The 26,841-nt window shown below is 43.8% G+C and overlaps 1 protein-coding gene across 2 annotated transcripts in view; it reads right to left on the bottom strand.

Annotated features, from left to right (window-relative positions):
• CYFIP1 (cytoplasmic FMR1 interacting protein 1) overlaps positions 1 to 26,841 on the bottom strand; it is a 94,064-nt gene that overhangs the window by 31,686 nt on the left and 35,537 nt on the right. For both annotated transcript variants that reach the window (XM_027082449.1, XM_027082450.1), the window contains exons 9-17: positions 23,788 to 23,892; positions 21,518 to 21,609; positions 18,968 to 19,085; positions 11,708 to 11,830; positions 10,713 to 10,838; positions 4,167 to 4,333; positions 2,663 to 2,810; positions 1,330 to 1,483; positions 230 to 386 (exon numbers count right to left, since the gene is read on the bottom strand). In XM_027082449.1, coding sequence (XP_026938250.1) covers positions 230 to 386; positions 1,330 to 1,483; positions 2,663 to 2,810; positions 4,167 to 4,333; positions 10,713 to 10,838; positions 11,708 to 11,830; positions 18,968 to 19,085; positions 21,518 to 21,609; positions 23,788 to 23,892 — 1,190 coding nt within the window. The remainder of the gene's footprint in view (positions 1 to 229; positions 387 to 1,329; positions 1,484 to 2,662; positions 2,811 to 4,166; positions 4,334 to 10,712; positions 10,839 to 11,707; positions 11,831 to 18,967; positions 19,086 to 21,517; positions 21,610 to 23,787; positions 23,893 to 26,841) is intronic.

Here is a 26,841-nt window from a genome sequence, read left to right as displayed (position 1 = left end):
CACAACGAAGAGTAGACCCCGCTCGTCACAACTAGAGAAAGCCCGCGCACAGTGATGGAGACCCAACGTAGCCAAAAATAAATAAATTAAAAAAAAAAAAAAAAAAGAATTACGACCTCAAATGAAGTGCTGAGAACAGTCACCCCTCCCCCACCTCCCGGCTCCCAAATGCCACCAAGGGCCTCAGTCACACAGACAGGAGGCTGGGACAGGCTTCCAGGACACTCACTCCATCATCGACGCTTCCTTGGTCTCCAGGATGTGGTCTGTCAGGATCCAGGGCATGGACATCTCGATGGGGAACTGGATCCTCCTGCCCATGGTCAGCTCCAGGAAGAACTCTCGGAACCACAACTGCGAAAGGTCACAGCACTGCTGGAGCGTCTCTTAAGGAATTCAAATAACACCACATTAATATTCCGCAAGCAGAGAAGACTGCACAGGACAATGCGGGGGGCGCGTGCCAGGCTCTCAGTCCTGAGCTGCGGAGAGTGCACATGAGCAGGGAGGGGTCACGTGTGCCTTGCACAGTGTGGCCACAGGCAAAGCCACCTGGACATGCTGATTCTCACTCACAAACAGAGCAGAGTCAGCGTCCAGCCCCACGGGCCAGGCACGGACACCACCGCCCACCAACGGGAGCTGGTCAACACTGCGCGCCTTCTGGTGGGATTTATTTTATACGGGATACAGACACAGCATTACAGGCACACTTGGTGCAGGTCTATCTAATGCAAAATAGATTGAAAAAAAAAATGTTTCCATCCTTTTATGAAGAGAAAAACAAAAGCCTTACTATTACTCTAAACCTGCAGCCCTTGCAGCCAAGATAGAGGCCTCCCACCCTGGATAATGGCTGCAGCACAGAAATAAACGTGGACGGCTCCACGATGACAAAGGGCATCCACACGTGCCCCGGTCACCCTAGGACGGGCTGTGCACGTCAGGTCACCCGCCACCTTCCACACATTGCAGTCGTGGGTGGCTTCTGATATCTATCACCACCTGCGTCTCGAGCCAGGTGACAGTCACATTGGCCTGCGTTGCTGACCCAGTTCAGGTTACAAAGACTTTGCGTCCAGGTCACTGGGCCAGCCCCGGGCCCACAGGCCTCACCCTTCTAAGGGCCATGCCACATGGAGGGAACCCTCAGCCGGCCGTGCATTTAAAGCAACAGGTGAGGGAATGTCATGAGGGTGGCAACTTGTGTCACTGCCTGGGTGCGTGAAGGGACCACAGCAGGGGCGACCAGGCAGGCGGAAGCATTCTAGATGGTGTTAGTGGTGTTAGAACATGCTGGGCCGGACACTGGTCAGCAGTAGCTCTTACCACTGAAATTTATCAAGTGGGTGTAGAAGAATGACTCGCGATGAAATTTTTCTATGTCCAATATGGTGGGCCCCTCGAGGCTACTTCTCAAGGTTTTCTTGGAACCACTTTTGTCTGCAATGAGGGACTCTAGCATGGTTCTCACCATGTAAAGCTGCATTATCCAAGGAAACATTTGTGGGGGAGAAAATATACATGGCACATTAGTTACGACAAACGCAGATAAACCACGAGGGGGACTGCCCCGTGGACACCGTGCCGGCTCGCAGGGGCGGCGCCCATCCACGAGGCCAAGTCGCTGCTGCTTGGGACAAAGAACTTGGAGCAGAACCCTTCGCCTCGGGCCGTAAATACCAACAAGAAAAACAAACAATGTCTTACCACCAAAGGTTAATAGAGGCGGATAGGTGTAGGACTGCCTCAGAAACGCGTTAACCACATGCAAGAGCCTTTCCGTGCCCACAGACTTGAGCTGCCTGAGCAGCTCAGCAGAGCTCAAGGACTCCGCCATGGTGCGCACCAGGTAGAGCTAGACACAGACAGACGGGAGAGCGGAGACAGCGTTAGTCACACGCAGCACAGGGCAGGGACAGACACGCGGACGAGTGAGGAGGGCGCCAGCGTGCTGGCAGACAGGGGACGGACAGACCCCGGACGGCACCCTCCCTGGGCAGCAATGACTTCCTCCCAGGTACCCCAGAGGTTTCATACACAGTCAGCAACATGCTCTGCTGGTAATTCTCTGAAAGACTGACAGAAGCGATTCTAAAAGCCCCCAACACAGAGATGATGAGTAAGAAGTACAAAGTCCCAAAACAGGAGGGGAAAAGCCAAAGGGCATAGTAAATCAGGTATAAGGGTCAGAGAAAAGCTGCCTGGGGGCAGGAGGGAGCTGAGTACGCCAGGAGAGGGTGCAGCAGAGGTAGCTGAAGACCACAGACACACCAAAGCTATGTTTTTAAATTTCCAAAAATTTTATCTTTAGGAATGATCATTTTTAGAGCCAACATAAAAATTATAACCATACATTTAAACACCCACCAGGCAACACAGCATAAATACAGACACATAGACTTTCACCCACATTTTTGGGATAGGAGTTGATGCAGTCAAAGTTCTGCATGCAAATAACCAAACCCAAGAATCACAGGGTGTCTGCACCCCAGAGTCACTTGGGCAAGGAATAAAGGAGCAAAAAAGACACAGGCAGTACTTTATCTGCCCAAGCAGACAGCGGTGAGGTCATTTCACTCCCAGCCCCCCTACTACCCCCCAGCTCAGGGTCAGCCCACTCGGGGGAACAGGCAGCGACAGGGGATCGGGGAACAAGAACCTGGGTGCTAGAGGGTCCCACGGCGCGCCGTGGCACTTTAATGTCAAAGCCGCTCTTGGGGTCCTTCTCGCCCCGCAGGGCCGGGTCGTTGAAGGGCTCGTGCCCTGTCTCCCAGTCACACACGGTCTTCCTGATGGCCTGCAGGACACTAAACCGCCCGTCAAGCTGTCAGGGCAGATGCAGTGCTGACAGGCTCGGCACCTTTACAGTCACAGCATCGCTTCGCCTCTCACACAGACAACTCTCACACATGAATCCCTCCGGAGGCAGGGGGGAGACGTGGTAATGGACCAGTTCAACGTGAAACTTTAAAAATAGATCGTTTTCTTGGGGACATTACTACCCTCAGAGGATCTAATGTAGTTGCATTTTGCATCAATTAGCCCAGACGTGATGTTTTATTTCCTAAACACTGAGACATACTCAGGGCAGCAAGAGGACAGACCCCAAACATCACCCAGAGCTGAAACTCAACCTCCCTGCGAGTCATCCCATTTTCTAACTTGAATTTGAAGTCACCAGCACAATACAGGGGACTTTGCCCATGTCCGCAACTCACTTGGACATCGGGATGCCCCCACTCCCAACAGGGCTCCACCATTCGGAGTCTTCCACAGCGCCACCCTCAGGGCAGACGCCACACCCACACGCCCATCCTAATCACCTCACGGGGAAAGCTCTAGCTAAATCCAGAGTTACTCTAAGGCTACGCTGCACATTTCCCACGTGGTGAGGCTCCACCACAGTAAGCGTGGGCAAAACCAAGGCACTACTGAAAATATGAAAACCTTTACTAAGCCCTCCAGGAGAGAGAACAAAAACTGGGAAACCTCACAGTGTAAGATCTCATTAATGCTAAAGTCATACCATATCAGCTGACAATTATATAAAGCAACAAAATGAAATCAGTACATGTGTGAGCCCCTGTGAGCTTCATTTTAGGTAAATGTCTCTGAAAGAAAACTTTATCTAAAAGGCTAAACATTCATAGAAAACTAGCTCAAGATTGCTACAGGAACTCCGCAATATGTATGTACTGGGTTGGCCAAAAAGTTCGCTCGGGTTTTTCTGTAGCCTCTTACGGAGAAACCTGAACAAACTTTTTGGCCAACGCAATAGTTTTTGACTCATTTGTAAGACAGGCGAGAAGGAACAGAAGCAAAAATACTGAAGAAATGGGAGATGAGATTCTGGGTTGTGTGTCCCTACGGGCCTGGTGAACAGAACTGCCAGACAGATTTTGAGACACTCCCAGGCCCCAGATAAGCACACCCTTGTCCCTGGGTCTCCAGACTGCCTGGACCTTCTGTAGTTGATTTATTGTGGGTTGCTCAGGTTAATAATTGGACCCACTGCATTACATTTAGAGGAAATTCACCCAAAGGGTGCCTGGAGGTTGAATATAAATGCACTTTATGAAAATGTTAACTCTACAGCTGTTCAAACCTAAGCTGATCCTTCAGTTTTGGATGACCGTGCAGGGAGTGTGTGCAGCAGCGCTGACCTCTGGATGACGTTTTTCTTCTTCTTGATGGCCTGCCTGAGCGGCTCCCTCAGGGTGACCTGGGAGAAGTCCTGCAGCGCGGCGTAGACAGTGTGGCGGATGGCATGGTTGAACACGCTCTCCATCCTGCCCATCAGCACCTGCAAGCCTTTGATCATGGCGATCACCTGAAGGGGCACGGACACATGATCTTCAGTGTGCTGGAGGGTCACAGCTGAGCTCCATGGGCCTGACACATGCCAGGAGACTGCCTCCCCCAAGCACCGGGCCTCTCCCTGGCCTCCTGTGTTTCTGCTCTGCACCTGCAGCTGTCCCTGTTCCTAGGTCTGACCCCATCAGACCACGAGTGCCTCGAGGGCAGGGACAGATCTGCTTGGCCTGGAGCCAACATGGGGATTTGGTAATTGACTCAAAATACTGCTGAATGCCTTAGGGTGCACCTCTCTGTGAAAGACTTCAACAAAACAGAAAAAGATTCAGGAAAGCAAATTTGTTATTATCTGGACAGGAAGAAAGAAGTTACAAGCTTGTAACCCAAATCCCATCTTTAAACCAGCGGTCCCCAACCTTTTTGGCACCAGGAACCGGTGTCATGGAAGACACTTTTTCTGAGGATGGGGTGGGGGGGAAGGTTTTGGGATGATTCAAGTGCATTGCATTTATTGTGCCCTTTATTTCTATTATTATTACATTGTACTATATAATGAAATAATTATACAACTCACCATAATGCAGAACCAGTGGGAGCCCTGAGCTTGTTTCCCTGCAACTAGATGGTCCCATATGGGGGTGATGGGAGACAGTGATACCCGAACTGTGTTGCTTATGTCCAGTCTACTCCGTAAGATGCAGCTTAATTGTCACTTGCCACTCACTGATAGGGTTTTGATACGTGTCTGCAAGCAATTGATTTATTATGGTCTCTGTGCAGTCAAACCTCTCTGCTAATGATAATCTGTATTTGCAGCTGCTCCCCAGTGCTAGCATCACTGCCTCAGCTCTACCTCAGATCACCAGGCATTAGATTCTCATAATGAGCGCACAACCTAGATCCTTCACATGCACAGTTCACAGTAGGGTCCGCGCTCCTATGAGAATCTAATGCCGCCGCTGATCTGACAGGAAGCAGAGCTCAGGCAGTAATGCGAGCGATGGGGAGAGGCTGTAAATACAGATGCAGCTTCGCTCGCTCGCCTGCCGCTCACCTCCTGCTGTGTGGCCAGGGGGTTGGGGACCCCTGTGTTAAACAATAATGGCACAGTGAATTAATATGCATAAAAAGGTCAGAAGAAAATGCACTGAACTGCTTAAAGTTCATTTTTGTGATGGCATCAGAGACATGATCCTGTCCTCATCTCACATGTGTGTTTTCTCTGTTTGCTTTGAGGATTTATATGATGAATCTGGGTTGCTTTTCTAATGAGAAAAAAAAGGGAACTTTTCTATTTAAAACAACAAATTCTCCAACTGAAGTTGAATTGAATTCAAATTCACAGCAATCTGAATGAAAATGAAATTACTATATATTCAAACTTATGGGATGTAGAAAAAGGTGTGCTGAAAGGTAAATTTGGAACTTTGGATGCATATATTAGAAAACAGAAAAGCCTAAAGATAATAATAACCTAATACTGATCACCGATTCATAAAAAGGTAAAACAAAATAACCCTCTCCAAAAGTAGAGGGAAATGAATATCTAAAAGCAAAAATTAATGAAATAGAAAACAAGCATATAATAGAGGGTGATCAACTAAGATAAAGCTGTTTTATAAACAAACAAATGCTCAGCAAGACTGATCAAGAAAAAACAAACAGATAAGGCATGAATTACAAGCATTACAAATAAAGAGGGGACACTACCACACGATTTACAAATATTTAGAGATTATGAGACTATACTGGAGTAGGATAAACATACAGATCAGTGGAACAGAATTAAGAGTCCAGAAATAAACCCTCACATTTATAGTCAATTAATTTTCAAGAAGGGTGTGAAAATAATTCAATGGGTTAATATTATCGTTTCAACAAATAGTATTGGTACAACTGAATATCCACATGCAAAAGAATGAAGCTGGACTCCTGTGTAGGAAAGGGTCATCTCAGCAGGCCTGGGATGACCAAACCCTGCACGTTCCCAGGAAAGGTCTGGCCCTTGGTTGGCTCCTAGGAACCAACTCTGAGCCACTGGAATACTCAGCCTGAAGAATGTCTGTGTGCCTGAGGCTTTGGGCCATTGCAATAGCAGTTTCACCAGATATTTTATGCTAACAATGTGATTTATAGCAAACAGCTGTTTTTGCTCTGGATCTGGAGTCTGAGTAGCTGAGGTCAATCGTGCATGTGCTACATGCCTACATTACTGACCCTCAATAAAATTCCTGGACACCAAGGCTCAGGTGAGCTTCCCTGGTTGGCAGCACTTTGCATCTGTTATCACCCATCACTGCCAGGAGAATTAAGCACATCCCCTGCAGCTCCAATAGGAGGGGGACACTGGAATTTGCACCTGGTTTCTCCTGGACTTCACCCAGGTGTCTTTTCCCTTTGCAGATTTTAATTTGTGTCCTTTTGCTATAATAAATCATAACCTTGAATAGAACAGCTACTTAGTCCTGTGAGTCCTTCTAGCAAATCTAGCCTGAGGGTGGTCTTGGGAACCCCTGACAGAACACCCTACCTCACACCATAAAAAAATTAACTCAAAATGGATCACACCTCAAATATATGAGGCAAAACATAGGAATAAATCTTTGTGACTTAGGTTAGGCAGTTAAGCACAAGTAACCAAAGGAAAAATTGAAAAACTGAACTTTATCAAAATTAAAGACTTTTATGCTTCAAAAGACCCCAGGAAGAAAGTAAAAAGTTAATGGGAGAAAATACTGCAAATCATATGTCTGATAAGAACTGGTATCTAGAATATATAGAGAACGCAATAATAAAAAGACAACTAATTCAATTAAAAAATGGGCAAAGGATCTGAACAGACATTTCTCCAAAGATATACAAACTATCAATAAGCACAGAAAATATGCTCAACAGCATTAGTTGTTATAAAAATGCAAATCAAAACCACAATGAGATATTACTTCATATCTAGTAGGATAGCTGGAAGCAAAGGACAGATATCAGGGGTTGGCAAGGAGCTGGAGAAAGTGGGACCCTCTAGCACTGCTGGTAGGAATGTAAAGTAGTGCTACCACTTTGCAAACCACCTGGTAGTTTCTCAAAATGTTAAACACAGAGATACCATATGACCCAGCAATTCTACTCCTAGGTGTATCACCAGAAGGAACGAAAACAAGTCCACACACAAGTCTATACACAAAAGTTCATAGCAGCATTACTCAAAAGTGAAAAACGAAAACAGTCCAAGTATCCATCAGCTAATACGGATAAAATGTGACATATACATACAATGGAATACGATTCGGCAATGAAAAGAACGAAATACTGATACACGTGTGAACTTGAAAATATTATGTTAAGTGAACGAAGCCAATCACAGCCACGTATTGTATGAAATGCCCAGAATAAGCAAATCTACAGTCAGATGGTAGACGGGTAGCTGCCGCGGGATGAAGAAAGGGGAGAATGGGGGTGGGGGGGTGACTACCAATGGGCTCCTTTTTGAGGCGACAGAATTGTTCCAAATTTGATTGTGATTGCACTATTCTGTGAATAGGTATCCCCGAAGCACTGGACTTTACACTTTAAATGGGTGAACTGTATGGTATGCGGGGGGAAAAAGCTGTTACCAATAAGATGAGAACTTACTATAAAAAATTGTGTCAAAAATTTAGAAAGATTCTTAGAAAACCTTTGAAAATACAACTTACCAAAACTGATACAAGAAGAAACAGAAAATCTGAATACCCCTACATATAACAAAGACATTGAAAGTTTCAAAAACCATGCCATAAAGGAAAAGCTTCACCAATAAATGCTAGAAAACATTTAAGGAAAAAAATAACATCTTACACAAACCACTACAGACAACAGAAAAGAAGGAAGTGCTGTGAGCCATTTTACAAAGCCAACATCCAAAAACTAGAGTGGAAGGTGATAAAAAAGCAATGTTACCCACTCCTCAGGTGTGGGCTAAGCACAGTGACTTCCTCCCCAAAAGCGCCCTATGAAAGGGGGCGATGGCCGGTGTGGGTAACCTCAGCCAGGTGACCAAGGGCAACACCAGCAATGATGAACCACAGTGACAGCATGGACCTCGCATGTGAGGTGATGAAAACAGCGCTGTGGTCCTCCTTCGCAAAAACTACAACCCCAGTCTAATCAAGAAAAAAACATCAGATAGGGCTTCCCTGGTGGCACAGTGGTTGAGAGTCCACCTGCCGATGCAGGGGACACAGGTTCGTGCCCCGGTCTGGAAGGATCCCACATGCCGCGGAGCGGCTGGGCCCGTGAGCCATGGCCGCTGAGCCTGCGCGTCCGGAGCCTGTGCTCCACAGTGGGAGGGGCCACAACAGTGAGAGGCACGCGTACCGCAAAAAAAAAAAAAATCAGATAAATTCCAATTGAGGGACATTCTAAAAACACCTGACTAGCACTCCTCAAAACCGTCAAGGTCATCACAAACAAGGAAAGTCTGAGACACTGTTGTGACCTAGAAGAGCCAAAGGACACAAGATTGACTATATGTGATGTAGGATCCTGGATCAGAGGAAGAACGTTATAGAAAAGTGAGGAAATATGAATAAAGCAAGGGCTTTAGCTAATAATAATGTATTGATACTGGCTTATTAAAAATGTAACAATACTAATGTAAGATGTTAGTAATAAGTGAAAATGGGTGTGGGGTATATGGGAATTCACTGTACTACCTTTGCAATTTTTCTGTAAATCTAAAAGTGTTCTAAAATGAAACACTGAAAGAAAAAAGTATTATCAAAAGCCACTCTTACTCATGAACCTTAATGCAAAATCCAAATCAAAATATTAACAACTTATATCCAGCAATATATAAAGAGGATAATATATCATGATCAAGTTGAGTTTAAACCAGGAATGCAAGGCTAGCTTAACATCAAACCGGATCCAAAAAATCCTATCAGTGTAAATCTACCACATTAATGGAATAAAAAAGTCATAAAACTATCTCAACGGATGCAGAAGTGTTTTATAAAACTAATGTAAAATCCATGATAAAATCTCTAGCAAACAAGGAACAGAAGGCCACTTTTCTGATCTGAGGAAGGGTGGCTATAAGGAACCTACAGCAAATATATCATACGGTGAGATGCTGAAAGCTTTCCCTTTGAGATGAGAAACAAGACAAAGATGCCTGGAGCCTCCTTCTATTTAATGAGTAGGGATCCTACCCAGTGTGATTAAAAAAAAAAAAAATAGAAGGGGGAGAAATAAAACTGTCATCATTTCCAGATGATATGATTATATAAGTAGAAAATCCAAAAGAATATATGGGTAATTTATTATAATTAATAAGTGAGTTTAGACAAGTTGGTGGATACAAGGAAAATACAAAAAATAATTCTGATTTTAAATATCAGTGATAAACATTTAGAAAAAAATTAAAATACACCATCAAATATCAAATACCTAGAAATAAAGCCAACAAAACGTGTGAAAAAGTTTTACAGATGAAAAGAGATCTTAGAGAATCTTAACAAATGGAGGGACATACCAGATTCAAAAAAGATTTAATTTTATAAATTTGTCAATTCTTCCTAAAATGATCTATAGGTTTATTCATATCCTCATAAAAAATTCTAACAGGTTTCACTGGGACATGGAAAGGTGATTCTAAAATGTTTATGAAAATACAAAGAGCAAGAATAGTTAAGGAACTCTTGAAGACAGAAAGACCTGCTTTACCAGACGCATGATTAACTATTGTAATTAACACAGAGGGATGTTAGGAAAGGATAGACAAACTGACCAATGGATTAGAACATGAGCAGAAACACACCTGCCCAGGTATGGTCACCTGACTCACAACAGAGGCGGCAAGAAGAGCAGTTGGGAGGGTTGGTGGGGACATTTCAGATCCAAATGTGAAAGCAGAATAAGACATCCAGAAGACAACACAGGAGACATCTTCATGACCTTGGGGTATGCAAAGATTCCTTAAATAAGGCAGGAAATGTACAGCTACAAAATCTACATCCAAACACTGGATGGCAGAGCAATTAAGAACTATTCATCCAAAGGGTCCTAATGACAGTGCAGAGCTGGGGACCACACAGCTGTGAAAGGGGCTCTTCTCCCTCAGACACCCAGGTCCTGGCTCACTCCTCTTGTGTGTGGCCATAAAGAAGCTGCTGCAGCTCCCAGGCTCTCACTCAGAACATACCCCGACTGCCCCAGGGGAGTGTCCACGCAGAGACCGGGAACCCACAACCTATTTTACTCTCTGTTTCGACAACTGTGACAGATGCAAAGGGCCGCCCTACACAGATACAGTGACATCAGATAAGCAGTTCATTCATGTTTTTGCCTTTGCTTTGTAAAGGGAAGACAGTTTCAGGCCAGAGTCAAAGAAGGAAGAGAAAGCAGACAAAGCACACCTCCACCAGGGCGAACTTCTCCTCGCTGGTGTAGTTGTAGCGGGTGGCACGTTCATACTCCTCGGCGTTGTCAGGGCAGTCCTTGTTGGAGTACTTGTCCGTTGGGTGCACAAGTTTCCACGAATACTGGTGTGGTCAAAAAGAGGGGAGACAGCCACACTGAATGCGAAATGCTTAACTGCTGGTCTGACTCACAGGACCATCACCAAAGCTACCAAAGGTCAGCCTTCTATTGTTCACTGAGTCTGAAAGTCACACAGCGGCATGTGTGCTCGCACACACATGCATACTATACATGCACACATGGGCACATGCACACTACACGTGCACACACACACAGACACCACACACACGCATACATAGTCCATCTCCATAAAACTGCAAAATTTTCTGGCAATGTGACTTCAGGTTCAAGTAATACATCAGAAACTTAAGACATACATGAGGTAAAAAGTCCTGGATATTTTATGTGGAATATCTAAGACTATAAGCGTTTCATCACCATTTCTAAAAGAATCAGCCTTTCAAACAATCAGGTACCCATCCAAATATAATCATCCTTATCTGAGCAAAATAAACAACAAAAGGGAAAATCCTCTATGACTTACGGGTATCCAAATCTTTCTATGCATCAGAAACCACTTTACTAATCCTAAACAAAAGAAACCGATGGCTAGAAATACACAGAGAGTGCTGTTTAAAAAAAATGAGCATTAAAAATCATCATAACAATACAAATTTAATTCTATCAATATGTTTTAAAAGATAAGGCCCTTTATTTGTAATATATGTAAATGAAGTGTACATTGAGCCATCTTAGAAACATTTAAATTAATATATACTCTTATTTCTAGTGCCAAAGATAAAAAACCAATTTTTTCTCAATCCAAAGACCAAAGTTAACGCAGAAAAAATATAATTTAGTCAAGTTTGGGAAGAAAAGCACTTCTAACCAAGTAGGGGGTGCATTTCCAAATAAAAGTGAGAGCGCCCACCACTTCCATCACGTGAGCACTCCACTGGGACAGCAGCTGCAAGCCCTGCAGCGCCAGGTCGAAGAGCTTCCGGTACTCAGCATCCGTCTTCTGAGCCTCCTGGCGGCCTGAGCCTGTGACCACCTAGAGAAGACAGAGCATCAAGAAGTCACAAACGTCCAAGAAACCACCTATCAAACCCAATCTAGAAGCCTATCCCAAATGCACACTCACAAAGTAGAAAATGATATGAGCACAAGACTCTTCAGTGCATCAAAAGGCAGAGCAACTGCAGAGCCCACGTGATGGGCACACGTAGCTCAAAACACAGAGAAAGGCCGCGACAGCCTGCGCTGGAGGGGCTTGCAGACCTGGTCCTTCCTGAAACATGTGCACAGCATGTTTCTAACTTAGCTAATAAAGGAAAACGTGCTCACATGTGTATTTGCTTATATCAAATAATGAAAACTTAGATTTAAGAATGTTTATCTACAGGCCAGGAAAGCAGAGGGTAGAGGGGAAGGCAGACTTCTCTGAACATACCTCCTCCTCTGACAGATCTGACTTTAGAACCACATAAACAGTTTATATATTATGATATAAAATTAAATTAGGGGGAAAAAGCAATCCCCCAAACTCAAACGCAAAATGAAACAATGAACTGAGCTGTGTAGGACTGAATTGGCATTGTGACCACACAGAGGAACCATGTAGTGTAAGTGCCTGACATTAAGGTTTTGGTTGCCAAGTCATCCATTTCAAAGACATCCATCTTGAATAAACATATTGCCAGCTACCCAAGTAGATAAAGAGCCAGCCCACCCATGAAGTTCCCCTTCTAGAAAGCCCATGGTGACCTAGATAACTGCCAACAGGGCTTTTCTCCTCCCACACCTTCATCCCTGCTCTTATGTTTTAAATTCACCAACAATGAACCCATGAAACCCTAGGCACCCCACCCTCAGCCCTGACAAAGGCAGAGCCCCAGGTCTGTGCTCCCTCCCTCTCTACCTATGACCTCGCTTTGGGGCTCTGGGTGTGCTGTGTACCCTCTAGGACCTGTGAGTAATCAAACTTGTTTTTCTCAAAGTTCCCTGATGGTCACTGCAGAGGGTATGTGGCAATCGTGAGGACCACAAGGGCCAGTCCAGCCACAACACTGGCTCTGGTGCGGGCTGGAGGTGGGGTGTCTGTGGGGACTGTCAAGAGGAGTACAGGTCCAGGCATCACTATCTGTAGGCTGAGACCAACACAAAACAAACCACTTCAGTGACTTTGAAAAATAACGATTTGATGTAACATCCCTAGAGGAAGAAATCTAAGGACAAAATTAACTGCAAAATAAATCTGAAGGGCTTCCCTGGTGGCGCAGTGGTTCAGAGTCCGCCTGCCGATGCAGGGGATGCAGGTTCGTGCCCCGGTCCGGGAAGATCCCACATGCCGCGGAGGCGCTGGGCCCGTGAGCCATGACCGCTGAGCCTGCACGTCCGGAGCCTGTGCTCCGCAACGGGAGAGGTCATGGCAGTGAGAGGCCCGCGTACCGCAAAAAAACCCAATAATAATAAAATAAAAATCTGAATTTCTAGTAATTTTTATTAGCAGTGCCAGTACTGCTATTTTCAGTGCCAGTACTGCTATTTTAAGACTGCTGAGTGTATACTGAGACATATAATCTGACCCCAGTCAAAATATGCTGGGCTTCCCTGGTGGCGCAGTGGTTGGGAGTCCGCCTGCCGATGCAGGGGATGCGGGTTCGTGCCCCGGTCCGGGAAGATCCCACATGCCGCGGAGCGGCTGGGCCCGTGAGCCATGGCCGCTGAGCCTGCACATCTGGAGCCTGTGCTCCACATCGGGAGAGGCCACAACAGTGAGAGGCCCGCGTACCGGGAAAAAAAAAAAAAAAAAAAGCAGGAGTCTTTAAGAACGAGGACTTTCACCATGGGAGAAAAAAGAAAAAGGCAGAAGGAAACTGAAGTAGACTGACTAGAAAACAGTACTCCAAAAGCTGGTTTGTTTCTTTAGATATGCTAGGGAATCAATTATTTTAACACCTGATGCATAAAGCAAAGGAATCCAGCTCTGGAAGGCGCAAGGAGCTGAGAGGACCACCAAGCTGAGGCCTGGTGAAGTCTCACATCAGGGCAGGGGATGCAGCCGTCCACATCCCAGAGAGTCAGCTGGACCCCCCAGCAGCCCTCAGCATGGCCACCGAGAGGCCAAATGGGCCGGGACAGTGGGAGCTGACTATGACCAGGGCCCTGAGCCGGCAGCGTACAGGACACACAGGGGACAGAAATCATGGCAAATGACACCAGAGGGAATGAGGGAGATGGTTGGGACAGGCATGTCAACCAACTGCAGTGTATGGAACTTATTTGGGTCCTGAGGCACACAAACCTGGAAAAATACACCGCTAATGATAATGAGCAAATGGGAAATCTGAACAATGACCCACTATTTAATATTAGGGAATACATTTGTTGGTTTTTTAGGTGGGATGGTATTATGGTTATATGTTAAAAAGGGCCCTTATCTTATAGAGACACATGGGAAATACTTTCAGAGAGAGCGCTATGTTATCTTGGATTGCTTCAAGCTAACCCAGACCGAGGCACAGGGTTGGAGGAATAATTGAAAAGGGGCAGGTGATTAAGCTCAGCGTGGCACCTGAGGGGCCAGGACTGGTCTCCCCCTTTGTATGCTTGAACATTTACGTAATGGAGAAATTGAAAAACAAACAAACAAACAAAATTTATACCCAGAACCTGGCTCTGGTCACTGTTAGAAACTGAACAGATCTGGGGGCTCTTGAGGACTCAGGGTCTGTGCACAGCTGCACTGACATTCTCATGAACTATTCAAACCCAGCCTCTGTCCCTGCTCAGTACAAATCCTTACCCTCTAGTCAAAAGAAACTGAGCAAACAACTTGAAAATAAAATTAAAAAGATAACTCCATTTACAATAGGATCAAAAGGAATAAAACACTTAGGAATAAATGTAACAGAATAAGTACAAAGCTTGTACTCCGAAAATGATAAAACATTTTTGAAAGATATCAAAGAAGGACTAAACAAATGGAAAGACATCCCCCACGTTCATGGATTGGAGGTCTCAATCTTGTTAAGATGGCAATACTCCCCAAACTGATATACAGATTCAGAGCAATCCCTATTAAAATTCCAGATGCCTTATTCTGTAGAAATTGACAGGTTGATCCTAAGATTCATAAGGAAATGCAAAGGATCCACAAATAATCTTGACAAAGATGACAAAACAATCTTTAAAAAGAAGAACAAAGCTGTAGGGCTTCTATTATCTGGTTTTAAGATTTACTATAAAACTGTAAAATCAAGACAGTGTGGTAGTGGCATAAGGACTGACAAAAGGTCAATGGCACAGAACTGAGAGCCCAGAAATAAAGCCTCAGGAGTAGAATCAATTGATTCCCCCCATCACCCAGTTTTACTGAGAAATAACTGACACACTGACACTCAACTTTGTATTAGTTTAAGGTGTACAAGGATTTGATTTGATATGCATATATTGTGAAGTGATTATACAGTAAGTTAACATTCACCAACTCACATGGTTACAATTTTTTTTCTTGTGATGAGAACTTCTAAGATTTACTCTCCTAGGAATTTTCAAATATGCAATACCGTATTGTTAACTGTAGTCACCATGCTGTATATTACATCCCCAGACATTATTTATCTTATAACTGAAAGTTTGTACCTTTTGACCATCTTCACCCATTTCTCCCACCTCTTGCCTCTGGCACCCACCAATCTGTTCTCTGTATCCATGAGTTTGGTTTTTTTTAGATTCCACATAAAGTGATATTAAATAGTATTTGTCTTTCTCTTTCTGACTTATTTCACTTAGTATAATGCCCTTTAAGGTCCATCCATGTTGTCACAAATGCCAGGATTTTGTTCTTTTTAAGATTTTTTTGATGTGGACCATTTTTAAAGTCTTTATTGAATTTGTTACAATATTGCTTCTCTTTTATGTTTGGGTTTTTTTTGGGCCACAAAGCATGTGGGATCTTAGCTCCCTGACCAGGGATCAAACCTGCACCCCCGTCATTGGAAGGCGAAGTCTTAACGACTGGACCACTAGGGAAGTCCCAGGATTTCCTTCTTTTGTATGGCTGAATAATATTCCATTGCATACTGTATGCCACATTTTCTTTATCCATTCATCTGTCTATAGACACTTAGGCTGTTTCTTTGCTTTGGCTCTTGTAAATAATGTTATAATGAATATGGAGGTGTACAGTCAGTTGATTTCTGTTGAGGGTGCCTTCAGTGGGGAAAGAATGGAATTTCAAAAACAGTACTGGGGGGCTTCCCTGGTGGCACGGTGGTTGAGAGTCCGCCTGCCGATGCAGGGGACACGGGTTCGTGCCCCGGTCCGGGAAGACCCCACGTGCCGCGGAGCGGCTGGGCCCGTGAGCCATGGCCGCTGAGCCTGCGCGTCCGGAGCCTGTGCTCCGCAACGGGAGAGGCCACAGCAGTGAGAGGCCTGCGTACCGTGAAAAAAAAAAAAAAAAAAAAGTAACTTAAAATGGATCATAGATCTAACTATAAGAGCTAAAACTACAAATCTCTTAGAAGAAAACAAGGGGTAAATCTTTGTGACTTGGGTTAGGTAATGGTTTCTTCATTATGACCAAATGCACAAACAACCAAAGGAAAAATAGATAAAATTGGACCACATCACAAATAAAAAATTGTGCTTCAAAGGACACCATCAAGACAGCAAAAAGACACAGGAGAAAATATTTGAAAATCACATAACAGATAAGGGATAGAATATAAGAACTCACACAACTCTACAGTAAAAAGAAGGTAAATAACCCAATTTAAAAATGGGCAAATGACTTCAAGAGACATTTTTAAAAACTGGCCAATGAGCATATGAAAAGATACTCAGTTTCATTAGTCATTAAGGAAATGCAAATCCAAACCACAACCAGATACCACTTCACATTCACTAGGATGGCCAGAATCAAAAAAACAGCAACAAGTGCTGGCAAGGATGTGGGGACATCAGACACTCACAGACTGCTGGTGGGTGTAACATAGTGCAACCACCTTGAAAACAGCCTGGCAGTTCCTCAAAATGTTCAACACAGAGGTGCCATAAGACTCAGCGATTCCATTCCTAGATAGCTACCCAAGAGAAATGAAACCTTATGCTCACACAACACTTGTACGTGGATGTTCACAGTAGCATTATTTGTAACCCACTGTCCATCAGTCAACAGCAGATGAACAAACCAACAAAATGTGGTGTGTCCAAGCAGTGGAGTATTATTCAGCCATAAAATTATTATAAATATTATAAATAAGCCATAAAATTACTAATACATGCTATAACATGGATGAACCTTAAAAATACTATGTCAAATGAAAAAAGCCAGTCACCAAGGAGCACATATTATGATTCCATTTATATAAAGTCCAGTAGGCAAATCCATAGATAGAAAGTAGATTGCCACGTGCTAGAAGGAAGGGGAATGGGGAGTGACTGCTATGGGTGCAGAGTTGCTCTGGGAGATGATGAAAATGTTCAGCAATGGACAAAAAACCTTTGAATTGTATAATTTAAATCAGAGAATTGTCTGGTATGTGGATTATGTCTTCATAAATCTGTTTAAAAATAAACTGTGCAAAGCTTTTAAAGGTGGATCTCTTTTCTCTTATTAAAATCATCATCTATGGGCTTCCCTGGTGGTGCAGTGGTTGAGAATCCGCCTGCTAATGCAGGGGACATGGGTTCGAGCCCTAGTCTGGGAGGATCCCACATGCCGCGGAGCAACTGGGCCCGTAAGCCACAACTACTCAGCCTGCGCGTCTGGAGCCTGTGCTCCGCAACAAGAGAGGCCGCGATAGTGAGAGGCCCGCGCACCGCGATGAAGAGTGGCCCCCGCTTGCCACAACTAGAGAAAGCCCTCGCACAGAAATGAAGACCCAACACAGCAACAATAAATAAATTAATTAATAAACTCCTACCCCCAACACCTTCTTTAAAAAAAAAAAACACGCATACGCCCTTTTTTAAAAAACAAAAAACCATCATCTGATTATAAAGGCACGACAGCAGACACCAGAAGGCACACAGGAACCATGCACGCTGTCAAGGGCTCCTATTTGGAAAGGTAGAAGCCAGCTCTCTGTGTTGTTTGAGAACATCTCAGGAACTCAGTTTACAACAAAATCATGAAGTCCTGGGGACTGGCCCCCACCTCTACTCTTCGGGCTGCACTGGCCTCCGCAGAGGGGTGAGCTAATGTTCCTCATGGGGAGTCGGCTGCCCACCTGGGGTCTGCAAGGAGGTGATGTGCCCCAAGTATTGGGGCTGTCTTTCAGTCATCTTGGTTACACGATGACAAGTGCTCGGGGGTGAGGGATAGAGTGCATATTGTCCTGCAATGAGCAGGACCAACAGATTGTTCCCCCCAAATGTAATGGGCCTCCTGAGAACCCCGAGGTACCACGATCTCGGAAACCAGACCTGCGTATGTGGCCCCAAGTCCTCGGGTTCCTCTAGACCACCTGCAGCACCCACAGCACTGACCACCGCCCTGACCCTGACCTCAGTGCCCGGTCCACTAAGACGTGAGAAACGACACTCCCGCTGCCGCTCCCCCTCGCTCAGACCCCCGTGCCACCCACCCCATGCGTGAGCAGCAATGGCCTGGAGCCAGGCTTGGGGCAGGTGTGGGGAACGTGACCGGCCCAAGCAAGGACACAGAGAGTCCAGCTGCAAAGCTGGAAGGAATTAACAAGGCCCATGGCCGAAGAGACCCCCCTTCCTCCCACACGCAACTCCAGGTCTCCTCTGGGCACTCGACGCATCTGCCCACCAACTCGGAGGCTCCTGCACTTTCTCCCTCTAGACACGAAAGGGGCGCAAGTCAGAACCACCCCTTCTGTTCCTGACGTCCTCCACTCTCCCCATCCCTCTCCTAGCAGCTTGGAACCATGGAACTACACTAGGAAATGCACTTAATTCATGGTCTCACCTCAGTCCTCAGCCCCGTGTTAACGTTTTTCTGAAAAAAGAAGAAGCTTTCTTGTACAGCTGAACAGATCCAAACAAACTCCATTATATTTGCCCTGCCTCATCCATTATTATCAGTGCTTTTTAAGCACGCAGTGCTAAACTACGTTTCTCAAAGCGATCAATGGTAGTATTTGGGCTCAGAGAATACAAGGGCCACACCAGACCCCATGTCCCCAGGTGCGCTTTGCAGGCAGAGGCCACTCACCTCACTGTTGCTATAGCGCGCCAGCTCCGAGATGAAGCGCATGTGGTCCTCCCGGATCTGTACCATCTGCTCGCAGATGTTGTACTGTGGGCTGCTGCTGGAGGACGTGCACGTCCATCTGGTGGTAAAGGGGAAGCATGCGTTACCTGACAGGCGACTGGCTGAGGGCACATGCACAGCAGGCCCACCTACCACCCCGGGAGCCCCGCTGCAGCCGAGAGGTAGAGATGCAGAGGAAACGTGGAATTCTCCGCATGGAAACAGAGCCGGGCTGTGAGAGGTGTTGCTGAATTCAGGACACTGCAACACCCTTGCAGGGCCCCTTGACAGATTACTGCAGAGTAGGCAGGAACTAATATTTCCTTATTACTCACATATGAAAACATAGCTATAATACAAAACAAGTCAGCCAAGGACTCAGGGACAAAAGTTATCCTTAATGAGAGAGTTGAAACTTGGAAATTAGACAGTGTTGCTATAGCTAACTATGTGCACAACACACCATTTCAGCAGCAAACGGATACAGTCAACGTGGTGGAAAAATGTGTATCAAGAATTAAATCTGGGCTTCCCTGGTGGCGCAGTGGTTGGGAGTCCGCCTGCCGATGCGGGGGACGCGGGTTCGTGCCCCAGTCCAGGAGGATCCCACATGCCGCGGAGCGGCTGGGCCCGTGAGCCGTGGCCGCTGCTGGGCCTGCGCGTCCGGAGCCTGTGCTCCGCAACGGGAGAGGCCACAGCAGTGAGAGGCCCGCATACCGCAAAAAAAAAAAAAAAATTAAATCTGTTGGACTTCTTGGGCAGAAAGCATGGACCTTGCTTTGGGCTCAGAGCGGTTCCCTTGGTTCCCTCGCACTCAGCACCAACTCACACCATGTTTTAACAAGTTGGTCCCCTTTGCTAGAAGGGAAGGATTCAGATTACCAGTTTTCAAGGTGATCAGTACACTATCTCAAGCAGCATCACTTTTTAACTTTCTGATTTTACTACAGGATTACGTGATTACGGCGTGAGCAAAGGCAGCTCCCTGAGTGTGCAGTAAGCACACAAGGCCCAGGCCCTCTGCCAGGGTCCACCTTAAACACACTGGCCTCCCCTGCATGCCCCAGACAGCATGTCCACCTCAGGAGAGGCAAGGAGCCCAGAGCCCGATGCCAACATGTGCCCACTCTGCGCCCACCCCCTGTGGCCAGACAAAGGTGCTACGCCATTGGGCTGAGCTCTTGGAGCTGATTGTTGCACGCTCAGGCACCCGCCTTGGTGGCTGTGAAACACAGCATCTAACTGGTAATAAGGGCCATCGACTTACAACAGAGCATATTAAAAATAAAGAAAGTATGCAAAACTCCTTGTTTCCTGATTCTCTTACTGATTTTACAATTACGTATGATCTGGATCTGACTGTGTTTGTTAGGGTAGGAGGTGAGTTGTACATTATTAACTTAAACTCAGGCATTTCCATTTATACCATGGAAATCAGCACACCCTCCAAATCAGAGCTCAAGTTGATGCTGAAGTGAAGAGAGATTAGTGAATGTAATTTATAGGAAGGTGATCACATATCAGATTTAATGGCAGATGTGTTAGGAAACAAGCTGGCACAGAGGCTGGCAAACTACATACAACGTGGGCCCAATGTGAGTACCTTTTGCATGGCCACAGAGCCATACAAAAATGGTTTCTACAGTTTTAAAGAGTCGTTTAAAAACAACAACAAAAAAAGAGTATGTGACACATGTGGCCAGAAAGGCCTAACGTGTTTACAATTTGGTTTTCACAGAAAAAGACTGTTTACCTTTGAGTAGCCAGATTGAGGTGCAACTGTATTTTTCAAAACCATGGCTGAATGGAGACCACGTGTTTGGCAAAAGTCAACTGAAGCATCCTATGAAACTCAAGTGGATATGTGGAAGCTACAATAAAAAGTACTGTGTATTTATTATCATTTCTAACTGTGAGCTGCAGATGCTTTATGACAGGGATTGGCCATCTTTCTCAGGACAGGTCCAGAAAGCAAATGCTTTAGGATTTGGGGGCTACACGGTCTCTGTCACACATCAGCCATAGAGCCATCATCTTAAAAAAAACTCTTTAAAACTGTAAAGACCATTCTCAACCACAGAGACCTTGGGCCTGGCCTGGTTGGGCCCTTGGGTGATAGCTCTGTACCCTCTGTAAGTTACACGTGAATATCCAGCCGCTCCCCAGCAGGCTGCTGTTAAGCTTTTATAAACACCCAGAGCATTTGGTTATACTTCCGTACTTGTGGCCAGCACTAACAGAACTCTTTGGGATGATGGAAAAGTTCTATATCTGTGCTGACCAAAACTATTAAAATATTTGAAATGTGGCTATCCCACTAAGGAAATAAATTGCATTTGTAAATGAATTTAAATGTAAACATCCACTCATGGAAAAGGCTACCATATCACGCATTTTGTTCCACATGGTTGAAAATGTCAAAGGTGGCATCTCTGGATAGATAAGTGGAGTGTTAGGAACCACAGTGAGAACACTGCAGAATGCTCTAACTGGACAGCTCACTCTGCCTACCGAGATTTATTTTCCTCATAGTGGGCGCTGGTCTTGATATATCTTGCCAGTTCTATTTGCATGTCCCCGAACAGCGGAACCACCTGGAGCTGCTGTATTCAAAGAATAAAAAAAAACCCAGGGTCATTAAATATGTTTAGTCACCAAATACAATCGCAAGAAGAATGAATAATGCTAATAATTACTGTGGGTTGAATGTTATCTCTGCAAATCACTTACTGCAAAAACGTTGTAAACAACTTCTACGTTTAAGAAGAACAAAATAAAAGTTAAAAACCAACTCTCATAAAACCAATTAAATATTAAAATTAGGGCTTCCCTAGTGGCACAGTGGTCGGGAGTCCGCCTGACGATGCAGGGTACATGGGTTTGTGCCCCGGTCCGGGAGGATCCCACATGCCGCGGAGCAGCTGGGGCTGTGAGCCATGGCCGCTGAGCCTGCGCATCCGGAGCCTGTGCTCCACAACGGGAGAGACCACAACAGTGAGAGGTCCGCATACCGCAAAAAAAAAAAAAAAAAATTAAAATTAACCTACCTTGTTGCTAGATCCATGGTCATTAAAAAAAAAAAAAATCAACTGTATTTCTATATACTAGGAACTATTAGAAAACAAAAATCTAAAGAGAAAAAAATTACAATAGCATCAAAAAATAAATAAAAAGTATATATTATTAAATCCAACAAAATATGTGCAAGACTTCTAGACAAAAACAATACCAAGAATTCTAGAGAAATTTTTAAAATTCTAAGGGAATACAGAAATACATTAGGTTCATGTATATTGGAAGACACGGTATTTTAAAAATATCAATTCTCCCTAAATTGATCTATAGATTCAACGGAATCACAAACAATATTCCAAGAGGAAAAATGGTTTATGGGTTTTCTGTGTGTATGTGTAAATCAGCAAGTCAATTCTAAAACTATTTCAAGAGATGGAGGGACAATACTCAAGACAATTGTGAAGAACGTAACTTGAAGACTGGTAAGTAGACCTGCTGGAAACCTACAGCAACTAAAGCCAGCATGGCCCTGGAGCGCAGGTGCAGACCAGTGGGGCAGAGCAGAGAACTTAAGGCAGAGTCACACACATACAGACACCTGCTTTATGACACAGGTGACTCCTCAGAGCAATGGAGGGGAAACGGTCTTTGCAATAATTGGACAGAGTCAACTGGATATCTAGAACAGGAAAAAAAAATCCAAAAATATCAACCCCCTGCCTCACAGCATACACATGGCCAGTTCCAGGGGCATTATAGATCTAGATGGAAAAGAAATGGTGATGCTTCTAGAAGGTATCACAAAAGAAAATTCTCGAGAGTCTGCTTTATCAAAGACTTCTTAAAGTGGACATCAAAGATTGATATATTGGACCACATTAAAATTAAGAACCTCAGTTCACCAAAGACTCTTCAAGAAAGTGAAAAAAAAGAGCCACATAGGGGAAATGCATGTATTTTAGAACACATGTATCTGACAAAGGACACATACCCAGAATACATAAAGAACTACAAATCAACAGGGGAAAAAAAGAATGAGAGACTTGAAAGGACACTTCACAAAGAGAACACACAAAAGACTAATAATACCGTGAAAAGCCATCAGGGAAACATCAAGTAAACAAGGAAACAGTAGCCAATAAAATCACAAGGATATACATACACACACTTCAGGATGCCCCTCTCCTCCCCCAAAAATGACAGAGCCAAGTGATGGCCATGATGCAGAATCACCGCTGGTGGTGATGCAAGTCAGCACAGCCGTGTGAGAGTTGTGAGGCTGTATCTACTACACTGAAAATGTTCATTCTATTGGATGAATACCCAATCCACCACTGGGTATTCATCCAACAGAAATGTGCATAGATGTGCACGAATCAGAGCAGCACTGTTCGGACAAGCCAAAATCCAGAAACAATCTCACGTTCATCACGACAGAATGGATAAATAAATTGCAGTTAGTCATTAAATGCATTGCTACACCACAATGAAAATGTAAAAACTACGGTTGCAGGCTCCCACAGGGATGATCTGACAAAGTGAATGGGGACAGTCAGACACAAAAGAGTACACATGGCACCATTCTGTTAGACAAGGTTCAAACCCAGGCAAATCTGGTACAGGGTAAGAGACAGTCTACCTCCACCTACCCACCCACCTGCCACAACTGCATTTCCCAGCACAGAACAAAGCCACAGAGGTTGACCTCCTAAAGCTCAAACTGCATACACTTCAATAAAAAGGTTTACCTAGAAACTGTAACTCACCTTGAAGTACTTGTCAATTTTGGATAAGTTTATTCTTTTCTTGGCATCTAGTTTATAAATGTTGCTGACACTCCCATCCATCAAGTACAGACCAAACCCCATGACCTGTAAATCACAAAATGGCACATAAAGCTCAGACCTGCAAGTTTAATTACCCATAAACACTTATACTGCTACAGTTCATAACTTAGAAATGACACTTCATTCTTCTTTCAAAAACACTTTTTAAAAAAATTTAAGTATAGTTGACCTACAACACTATGTTAGTTTCAGGAGCACAACATAGTGATTTGATATTTCTACACATTAAAAAATGATCACTACGATAAGTCTAGTTACCATCTGTCACCACTCAAAGGCATTACAATATTAATGACTATATTTCCAATGGAGTACATTTCATCCTAGTGACTTATTTTGTAGCTGGAAGTCTATACCTCTTAGTCTCACCTATTTCATTCACCACCACCCCCCAATAACCCCACTAGGAACCTCCTGTTTGTTCTCTGTATCTATGAGTCTGTTTCTATTTTATGTTTGTTCATTTGTTTTGTTTTTTAGATTCCACATATAAGTGAAATCATACGGTATTTGTCTTTCTCTGTCTGACTTATTTCACTTAGCATAATACCCTCTAGGTCCATTCATGTTATCACAAATGGCAAGATTTCATTCTTTTTTAGGGCTGAATAGTACTCAATTTTATATATATATATATATATAATTTATTTATATAAAATCTTCCTATGCATCTATCAATGTTACACTTTGGTTGCTTTTGTGTCTTCACTATTGTTAACAATGCTGCTGCAATGAACACTGGTGTGCATATATCTTTTTCTTTTCTTCACATAAACATCCAGAAGTGGAATTGCTGGATCCTATGGTAATTGTAGAAGAACCAGCATACTGTTTTCTAGTGGCTGCAGCAATTTACATTCCCACCAGGGTTCATCAGGGATCCCTTTTCTCCACATCCTCGCCAGCACTTTGTCTTCTTTGGAAAAAATGTCTTCTTTGGAAAAAATGCCGATTTAGATCCTCTGCCCATTTTTGAACTGAATTTTTTTTTTGATATTGAGTTGTACAAGTTCTTCGTATATCTTGGATATTAACGCTTTACTGAATATACTGTTTGCAAATGTCTTCTCCATTCAGTAGGTGACCTTTTCATTCTGACAGTTTCCTTCACTGTGCAAAAGCTTTTTAGTTTGATGTAGTCCCATTTGTTTGCACCTTTGTTTCCCTTTCCTGAGAAGACAGATCCAAAATATATGTTTTCTTCTAGGAGTTTTATGGTTTCAGGTCTTAACATTTATATCTTTAACCCACTTTGAGTTTATTTTTGTATATGGTGTGAGAGAGTTGTCCAGGTTGATCCTTTTGCAAGTAGCCGTCCAGTTTTACCAACACCACTTATTGAAGAGGCTGTCTTTTCCCTGTCACGTGTTCTTGCCTCCTTTGTCACGGATTAAGTGCCCATTTAAGTGTGGGTTTATTTCTGAGCTCTCTGTTCCACTGATCTACGTGTCTGTTTTTGTGCCATACCTTCCTGTTTTGATTACTGTAGCTTTGTGGTATAGTTTGAAATCAGGGAATGTGACACCTCCAGTTTTGTTCTTCTTTCTCAAGATTTGTTTTGACAATTTGGGGTCTTTTTGGTTTCCATACAAATGATAGAATTATTTGTTCTAGTTCTGTGAAAAATGCCATTGGTATTTTGTTAGGGGTTGCACCGAAACTGTAGATTGCCTTGGGTAGTATGGTCATTTTAACAATGTTAATTTTTCCAATCCCCAAAACATAACAGATATTTCCATCTGCCATTTTATTGTTTCCTGGGTTTTTTTTTAGAGTTTCTTATTGTCCCTTTCTTCTTTTGCTCTCTTCCCTCGTGATTTGATGACTATCTTTAGTTTTATGTTTAGATTCCTTTCTCTTTTTTGTGTATCTATTATAAATTTTTTTTTATAAATGTTTGATTGTGGTCATTATGAGGTTTATATATATGTGTATATATATATATATGGCTATATATGATCATATACACATATATATATGATTAAGTTATGATCTCAAGTTCAGACTCATTCTAATAACCCTGCATTTTTACTCCCCACCAACGCTTAATGTTTCTGACATCATATTTTACATCTTTTTGTTTTGTGTATCCCTTAACTACTTATTGTGAATATAGATGATTTTACTACTTTTGTCTTTTAACCTTACTACTAGCTTTGTAAGTAGTTGATCTACTACCTTTACTGTATATTTGTCTTTACCAATAAGATTTTTCTTTTTGTCATTTTAATATTTCTAGTTCTGGTAAAAAGCATTTTTAAAAGTCCCTCAGAAATTAATAGCTATCCCTTCACATGAAGCTATTTTATGTCATTTTTTGTGTCCTCTTCCAGGTGCATACATCAGCTCCACTTCTCATCAAGCACAAGGCAATACTAAATGTGGATTTCCATAAGCACTTATGACCAGGGGGCTCTTGCACCAGGTAGGTGCAAACAGAATGTTTCCACTGCCACAAAGCACTCCACTGGACAGTGTCCTCTTGCTCTGATCCCTCCATGCTGCTCTCCAGCAGGAAAGAAGTATTGGAGATGGGCCCACTTGCACGGAGGGCTTTGGGTCAGCAGGACACCCAGAACAGGGTCCCCCGGAGCTGCCCTCCATGAAGGTAGAGAGCAGAGTGAAGAGAATGGCAGAAGCATCTTCTCAGAGTTACTCAGTTTTCCTGGGTCTCTCCCATGTATAAGTTATTAAACTTTTGTTTGAAAAAAAAAAAAACCTCCTTCTCATCTTCCCAGTGAGAAACATCATTGAAAACCTCCCCAATTTGAAACAGAATAATAATGAGAAATATGGTAAATGGCATGTTTCTTGACCAACAAAAGTCTACTATAATCATGGTGACACAGTATACTAAATTTCTAGGAATTACATCCTTACCACGTAGAATCTGGTATAACCTCTGCTACAGGCTTTATACTGAGAAAGGCCCTTGACCAGGGACTCCTCACCCACAAGCACCTTCTCCAGGGA

Source organism: Aethalodelphis obliquidens, unplaced genomic scaffold (assembly GCF_003676395.1).
Source record: "Aethalodelphis obliquidens isolate GAN/ISIS:26980383/991018 unplaced genomic scaffold, ASM367639v1 scaffold47, whole genome shotgun sequence".
Classification (NCBI taxonomy): Eukaryota; Metazoa; Chordata; class Mammalia; order Artiodactyla; family Delphinidae; genus Aethalodelphis; species Aethalodelphis obliquidens.
The sequence above is the reverse complement of the archived record's forward strand: the minus strand, read 5'-3'. Positions and strand labels throughout refer to the sequence as shown.